Source organism: Octopus sinensis, linkage group LG30, assembly GCF_006345805.1.
Source record: "Octopus sinensis linkage group LG30, ASM634580v1, whole genome shotgun sequence".
Lineage (NCBI taxonomy): Eukaryota > Metazoa > Mollusca > Cephalopoda > Octopoda > Octopodidae > Octopus > Octopus sinensis.
The window spans coordinates 6465646-6474627 of NC_043026.1; the positions used below are offsets into that span (position 1 = coordinate 6465646).

The window sequence follows — 8982 nt, forward strand, 5'->3', positions numbered from 1 at the left end:
CATGTGTGTATTTTTAAGCTAGAACGGTTTGCTTTCACATCTTAAATATCACAGACTGGCGATCTTTCGTCTCTAGTAGACCTTTCCGTCGATTTCCGTAATATGGGCTTGTGGGAACTTTTGAAGTAATATACATACATATACACACACACACATACACACATACATACATATACACATACACCGAGTAAAAAATTTCAGTTATCTCTCTCTTTCACACACACTAACAGAAGCACTTCACTTACACAACATACTGCCTGTCTCCCACACCCCATCAAACACACACACACACACATGTACATCAATGCTTCCCCTGGACGGTAACTTCAAAAGAACTTCCCTCGTCATACAATCGCTTTCTCTTAGTCTCTTTCGCTCTCATTACTTCAAAAGTTCCCGCAAGCCCATATGTAAAAAAAAAAAAAATTTTACGGAAATCTTCTCTTTACACACCTGGAACACATTAAAATTTAGATACCTTTTCTACTCACCAGGAGAAAAATGTTTGATTCGAAGTAAAGAAGTTCGGATTGATTTGTTGTTGTTGATTAAAAGTCATTTCCCGCCGTTTCTGCAAAACAGGGAACAAATTAATTAACGAAGGTAATTTCTGTGATGAAATAAAATATTTAATGATGAGTTCGATGGAACATACCGACCCAGGAACACTTGGCGGTCGACTTCGTCTTAGCTACAAACATTAACGTTCACTTGAGCGGGAGATAATTACTAAACAAGTCATTAATTAAATTAACTCGACTAATTAGTAGGCGGTGCCGTCGAGGACTTTCTTGTTTGAATGAAAGCGGTGTTATATGTGAGAAGTCCCTGGCGTAATTTAATACAGCACCAGACCTATTTCATTACTACCCACAAGGGGCTAAACACAGAGGAGACAAACAAGGACAGACAGACGAATTAAGTCAATTATATCGACCTCAGTGCGTAACTGGTACTTAATTTATCGACACCGAAAGAATGAAATGCAAAGTTAACCTCGGTGGAATTTGAACTCAGAACGTAGCGGCAGATGAAATACGTATTTCTTTACTAAACAAGGACAGACAATAGGATTAAGTCGATCATATCGACCCCAGTGCGTAACTGGTACTTATTATTTAATCGACCCCGAAAGGATGAAAGGCAAAGTCGACCTCGGCGGAATTCGAACCCAGAACGTAACAGCAGACGAAATACCGCAAAGCGTCTCGCCCGGCGCGAGTAATTAAGATAAAATAGAGTTACTTCCCCTGACACACTCGCTGTTATTACTCTCCCCCGCCCACAAATCTCTTTCATTCTTTTCCCCGACGGGCACTTCCTCCTTTCTTAATTACTTCATCTGATCCGGTCTTTTAACGACTATTTAAGACGATCCAATTAATTATAGATGACGAATGATAATTAGTTAACCGCGTAAAATATAGATCGTTTCATTATTATTATTTTGAAAGCGTGAATCCAACTTATTTTCCTGTAAAGACTCCTGATCCGATCTCGTCTTCTTTGGATCCTGGGTCCTGGGGCTAAACGTGAATATGTAAGTATTATTTATATCTCTAAATATATATTTATATATTGTCATCGTCCACATTTATTTAATTCCTAATTACTTAGACATCTTCTGACATATTCCGTTTCATAGGGACACACACACACACACACACACACGCGATTATTCGGGTAAATTTTTACACAGTCATTTGACTGCGGCCATGCTGGGGCACCGCCTTTAGTCGAGCAAATCGACCCCGGGACTTATTCTTTGTAAGCCCAGTACTTATTCTATCGGTCCCTTTTGTCGAACCGCTACGTTACGGAGACGTAAACACACCAACATCAAACGATTGTGGGACACAAATACATCTATCTATCTATCTATCTATCTATCTATCTATCTATCTATCTATCTATCTATCCGTCTGTTTGTCTGTCTGTCTATCTATCTATCTATCTATCTATCTATCTGTTTGTCTGTCTGTCTGTCTATCTATCTATCTATCTATCTATCTATATATATATGACGGGCTTCTTTCAGTTTCCATCTACCAAATCCACTCACAAGGCTTTGGTCGGCCCGTGGTCATAGTAGAAGACACTTGCTCAAGGTCCCACACAGTGGGACTGAACCTGGAACCATGTGGTTGGGAGTTCTTTTGGTATGCCGAAATAGCTTTTATATTTCTTTAAAAGCCTCGTACTAATTCTATCGTGTCCTATGTCGAACCGCTAAGTTACGGGGAACGTAAATACACCAATACCGGTTGTCATGCAGTGGTAGGTGGCAACAGACACACTATATATATATATATATATATATATATATATATATACACATACATACATACATACATACATACACACACACGACGAGCTTCTTTCAGCTGGTGGGGTTCTGTTTTACTCAGGGCATATAAACCCCTCATAACTTCTTTATTTTGGGGGGGATTTTCAGATAATTTTTGCATAGTCGTTTAAATTAAGTTATGAGGGATAATATGTCGCGCGTGAATTATAATTCCACCTTTCAGTTTCCGTCTACCAAATCCACTCACAAGGTTTCGGTCAGCCCAAGGCTATAGTGGAAGACAATTGGCCAAAGTACCACGCAGCGGGACTGAACCTGGAACCATGTTGTTGGGAAGCGATCTTAGCTGAATGTCTGATGTTGTTATAAATCACTGACCACAATGCGCTTCCTGTTCTTTCTTGATTGTGCCCTTCTTTTCCTCCTTGGCCGAAATCTCATAACCGAATCGTAATTTCTAGTATTTGAGTTCATATCCTGCAGAAACCAACCTTACCATTATTCATTCCCTCCCGGGGTCGATATAATTAAGTCCCAGTGAAGAAACTCCTGTCCTGATATTGCAGGCTTTGTTCTTAAATCACAAACACTACATCTACGTTATAGCTACATCTTCTTTGATGTATCCTCTGTGGCATAAAATAAATGTTTTTAACGGTTCATTACGTAAATGTTTCGTTTTGTTTTTGCTACACCATTCCAATTTTTCGTATTTCCCACATTTTAATATTGAATAGAAAGAGAAAGTTTTTGTATTTCTTAATGTCAGTTTCTGTTTAGGTGCTTAAAAAATTTGAAAGGAAATTGATTCGGAATTAGAGCAGTAACATTAAATAATTTGGATCTTTTTGGTTTGAACGGCAGTTTTTTAAAATAATTTCCACGTAACTAAACACTTTTAAACTTCGTATACTGATAGAATGTGTCAAATAAAACATCTTTTTCTCTTGGCTTTATTGAGAAAATTCTATGGTTTGTAAGATATTTGATGTTTTTTTTCTTCAATTTCTGCAATTTCAACCAATCACTGACGTCTATTGAGGTGAAAACATTCTGTGCCGTATGAATATGCCCCTTGTTTAAGAAACAGATTGGGTTTATTTACATTTGTGAAGAAAAAAGATACCCTTCCCCCCACCCCTAACCCTAAAACAGATTGAAATGCAATAGATCGATACTAAGGTCATAATTATGGGTAACAATTTCATATGACACCGCTAGAAAAACCTGCCTGTCAAACCGAAAAGATCCTTAAATAATTTAATGGAAGCAACAGAAAGTGTGAGAAAAAGGGGACTAATAAAAAATTTTTGTACTAAAATTAAGACATATGGCACAATGTGTGCCAAAAGATTGATTTCAAATTTTGGCACCGCCTTTAGTCGAGGAAATCGACCCCAGGACTTATTCTTTGTAAGCCTAGTACTTATTCTATTGGTCTCTTTTGCTGAACCGCTTAGTGACGGGGACGTAAACACGCCAGCATCAGTTGTCAAGCGATGTTGGGGGACAAACACAGACCCAAACACACACACACACACATATATACGACTGGCTTCTTTCGGTTTCCGTCTACCAAATCCACTCACAGGGTTTCGGTCAGCCCGAAGCTATAGTAGAAGACACTTGCCCAAGTTGCCACGCAGTGGGACTGAACTCAGAACCATGTGGTTGGTAAGCAAGCTACATACCTATTTCTTTATCAAATACCTATTTCCAGCTACATACCACACAGCCACTCCTGTGCCTATATACACGTTAAACTATGGTATATCCTATTTATTGAATACTCCATTCATATCTCCTGTTACTTTATCATTTCAGATTAACAGACGATGACGTCAGCCTAACGAAGAGGTTTTACTTCAGTGGATTCTCTAATCAAGCCGCCATGGTATGAAACCCATTTAAACCAAGCATCTATAAATCCACGGAAGATTTACTGTGAAATATTTCCTCATTAACTAAAATTAATTATAAAATTCCTCTACTTTGTTGTCTTGAGTGTATGCATACAAGATCGCCGACATCATTGTTTAACTTCCACATTCCATGCTAGCATGGGTTGGACGGTTTGACTGAGGACTGGCAAGCCAGGAGACTGCACCAGACTCCAATTTAATTTGGTAAGGTTTCTACAGCTGGATGTCCTTCCTAATGCCAACCACTCTGTGAGTGTAGTGGGTGTTTTTTATGTGGCACCATACAAAATGGTTTTGTATTTTAATTAAACCTGGACAAATTTACCAAGGAGTTTTTTCGCACCACCAGATTCCCATGATGACCACAATTGATGGAAATAAGGCCGTAGAACTATTTGTTGAGAATAAAAAAATAATAACGGAAACTAGGAAAAATGTTCATATTTTTGAGGTGAAAAATGAGAAATTATGGCAAATGAATTTACTGGGTACCATGTTAAATGTAAGACACAGCGTAAAAGAATAAGTTTTTTCTAAAAAAATTTTGACAGAAATGGGGAAACCTGCATATCACTGTGATATCTGTAAAAAGTCATTTGCGCACAAAGGTAACTTAATGACACACAGACGAATACATACAGGTGAAAAACCATATCACTGTGATATCTGCGGAAAATCGTTCACTGGAAGAAGCACTTTAACGATTCATAAACGTATTCATACTGGAGAGAAACCGTATCGTTGTGATATCTGTGGTAAGTTTTTCTCGCAGAGCGGTGACTTAACAGCTCATAAACGCATCCATACAGGTGAGAAACCGTATCATTGTGATATCTGTGGTAAATCCTTTTCTCAAGGCAACCAAGTGACCATGCATAAACGCATCCATACAGGTGAGAAGCCGTATCACTGTGATATCTGTGGTAAATCGTTCACTGGAAGCCACGTGCTGAATAACCATAAACGCATTCATACTGGGGAGAAACCGTACTTCTGCGACATCTGCCATAAATCCTTCTCACGGAGCCACCACCTGTCCACTCACAGAAACATTCATACAGGTGAGAAACCGTTTCACTGTGACGTCTGCGGTAAAGCGTTCTCTCGAACGCATCACTTAACGACTCACAAAAGCATTCATACAGGTGAGAAGCCGCATCATTGCGATATTTGTGGCAAAGCATTCTCGCAAACAGGTAGCTTAACGACACACAAACGTATTCATACAGGTGAAAAGCCGTATCGCTGTGATATCTGTGGTAAATCATTCTCTCACGGAAACACCTTAACCAAACACAAATGCCTTCATGCAGGAGAAAAACTGTAAAAATTACTCCACACAAATATACATACATACATATATACACAAACTTTTCAGAGTGTCTAAATTAAGATTAAATCGCAAATTGAACGGAAAGAAAAATCGTGAGCATTTACACAATCATTCTGACACACATCAAAATGTTTTTCGAAATTTCAAGTTCATCCATCGCAGTTTATTGTTCAAGTTTATGTTGATTCCTCCATGGTGTTGTTTTGAATTTATAATAAAACAAATATAAACAAATTATAAAAATAATGAAAAAAAATTGACTTGTCCCAAACTTTGGCATCGAGAGTTACACAAATGCCAGCACTGGGCACCACTGCACAGTACCAAGGACTCCAAATTTGCCATCAAGATGTAGGACAAGATACTGTGACAGCCTGGGCTTCCGAGGCCCACAGCTCTTCAATATCCTCCCGAAGAACCTGAGAGACCTGCATGGGGTGGATGCAGATGTCTTTAAAATGAAACTGGATCTCTTCCTGTCAGGTGTCCCAGGTGAACCAACTTCACGGCAGGAGGTGCAGATGAGGGCAGCTGCATCGAACTCTCTCATGCACCAAATGGCAATTGCTAAAAAGCATTCGTGAAGTAAAACCATGTAGCAACACCAAATGGCGGTGCCCCAGCATGGCCACAGCTTGTGAGCTGAAACTAAATAAAAAAAAAATAAATAAAAATAAGTACAGTACTGTTTCTATTTTGTGGATTTTCACTTATTGTGCGAGTCAAGAGATTATTGTATAAAACCCACAAATGTATTCACACACAAAAGAAAACATCATTGTGTGATAACCTTTGGACACCATTTTGATATCAGATCTATATTGGTGTGATAACTTACCTCTGTGTTATTGTAAATAAAAGCAATCTTTTACAGTATTTCTCCATACTTCATGTTTCATGTTTCCAAAACAGATCAAAGGGTGGAGGCTCATGGCCTAGTGGTTACAGCAGCGGACTCGCGGTCGAGGGATAGCAGGTTCGAATCTCAGACCGGGCCATGTGTGTGTTTATGAGCGAAACACCTAAGCTCCACGCGGCTCCGGCAGAAGGTAATGGCGAAACTTCTGCTGACTCTTTCGCCACAACTTTCTCTCACTCTTTCCTCCTACATCTTGCAGCTCACCTGCGATGGACCGGCGTCCCGTCCAGGTGGGGAACCTATACGCCAAGGAAACCGGGAAACCATCCCTTATGAGCCGGGCATGGCTCGAGAAGGAACAAACAAAAAACAGATCAAAGATGTTCTTGATGTATTTGGCATTATTGATTCCTTATAGGGCAGTGAGCTGGCAGAATCGTTAGCACGCTGGGCAAAATGCTTAGCGATATTTCGTCTGCTGCTAGGTTCTGAGTTCAAATTCTGCTGAGGTTGACTTTGCTTTTCATCCTTTCGGGGTCAATAAATTAAGTACCAGTTGTACAAGATTAAATATATAAACACGTGTCTATATATTTAATCTCAGCGTCTCTGTTGATGAAGACTTCGCTTGGTAAATTATTTTATTTACTAAAATAAGACAGAAACCATGGTCCAGGAAAGAGATGGTAAATGTTTTTATTTTTCATCCCTTCGAGAATTTATCCCTAATTAGTGGTTTGGACTTTAGCTGTTCTTTCTAGCATGAAGGATTCCTATGATGGAAACCTCTTAATGTGTTTAAATAACTTTTGTATTATCCTCTCAAATTACACCAAAATCTCAGACAATAACAATTAATATTGTATTTATTGTCTGTGAAAATTATAGAATATAAAACTACTTATACTTACTTTTCTGACGAAAAACAATGCCGTTGTGAACATTTTGGCCGCAACTGTATATATATATATATAGTCTATTGACTAATTTTTCTTTACACTAGGCCACTGGTAGTAAAAATTTCTAAAATATTTATTACCCTGATATTAGTAATTATATATATATAATATATATATATATATATATATATATTATATATATGGAATGAACCTGACCAGCTCTTGTTAAACCATCAAACCCATGCCAGTATGGAAAACAACTGTTAAATGGTGATAATGATTATTATGATAGATACAAAAGGAGAGAGAGAGACAGACAGACAGATAAATAAACAGATAGATACATACATACATAGATAGGTAGATAGATAGATAGACAGACAAACAGAAAGGTAGATAGATAGATAGACAGGTAGACAGACAGATAGATAGATAGATAGACAGGTAGACAGACAGGTAGATAAATAGACAGGTAGATCAACTGATAGACAGACAGACAGATAGATAGATAGCTAGATAGAGGTGTGTGTATGTATGTAATATGCATGTGTGTGTGTAGATTTAAACATCAACACACCATCATGAAATGAGTGTATATATATATATATATATATATATATGAAGAAACTAATCAACTCATCATTCCCTATAGAATCAGCAGCTGTTAATTAGGTCCAGACCAGATTGCATGTGTTGTTCTTAATTAGCTCTGTTAATTACTAAGCTCTAATTAACCATACAACCTGGCAGCCATTATCCTTCTGCATACCTTAAACGCTTTCCTTTACTCGTGGCCTGTTTGTGTGAACAATGCAAGGAAAGTCATTAGTCATCACCAGTCACTGATCAGTCAAGAAGTAATTGGAGACCAATGTGGGGGGGAAGGGTTAAGTGATTGGAGAGGGGTGCATGTACGTGTGTGGGTGGAGAGAATGTAGGTATGTGTATGTGGTATATATATATATATATATATCATCATCATCATCATCGTTTAACGTCCGTTCTCCATGCTAGCACGGGTTGGATGGTTTGACCGGGGATCTGGGAAGCCAGAAGGCATGCACCAGGCTACAGTCTGATCTGGCAGTGTTTACAGCTGGATGCCCTCCTAAACGCCAACCACTCTGTGAGTGTAGTGGGTGCTTTTACGTGCCACCTGCACAGGTGCCAGGCGAGGCTGGCAACGCCACGATCGGATTGGTGCATTTTATGTGCCACCAGCACGGAAGCCAGACGAGGCGGCACTGGCATCGGCCATGATTCGGATAGCGCTTTTTACGTACCACCAGCCCAGGGGTCCTGACAACTGCTGGGTGCCAGTCATAGGATTGGTTCAATTTCGATTCCGATTTCGATTTCGATTTCACTTGCCCCAACAGGTCTTCGCAAGCAGAGAAGATATATATATATATATATATATATATACATACATACATACATACATACATACATACATACATACATACATACATACATACATACATATCATCATCATCATCATTGTTTAACGTCCGCTTTCTATGCTGGTATGAGTTGGACGATTTGACTGAGGGCTGGCGAACCAGATGGCTGCACCAGACTACAATCTTGATCTGGCAGAGTTTCTACAGCTGGATGCCCTTCCTAATGTCAACCACTCCGAGAGTGTAGTGGGTGCTTTT

The 8982-nt window shown here is 39.0% G+C and overlaps 1 protein-coding gene across 1 annotated transcript; it reads left to right on the plus strand.

The window, feature by feature from the left end:
* The first annotated feature begins 1154 nt into the window (after positions 1 to 1154).
* On the plus strand, positions 1155 to 5852 carry LOC115226577 (zinc finger protein 98-like). Its single transcript, XM_029797584.2, has 2 exons — positions 1155 to 1540; positions 4133 to 5852. Exon 2 carries the CDS (start codon positions 4784 to 4786, stop codon positions 5555 to 5557), a length of 774 nt encoding a protein of 257 aa, XP_029653444.1. The 5' UTR covers positions 1155 to 1540; positions 4133 to 4783; the 3' UTR covers positions 5558 to 5852.
* Positions 5853 to 8982: the final 3130 nt, after the last annotated feature.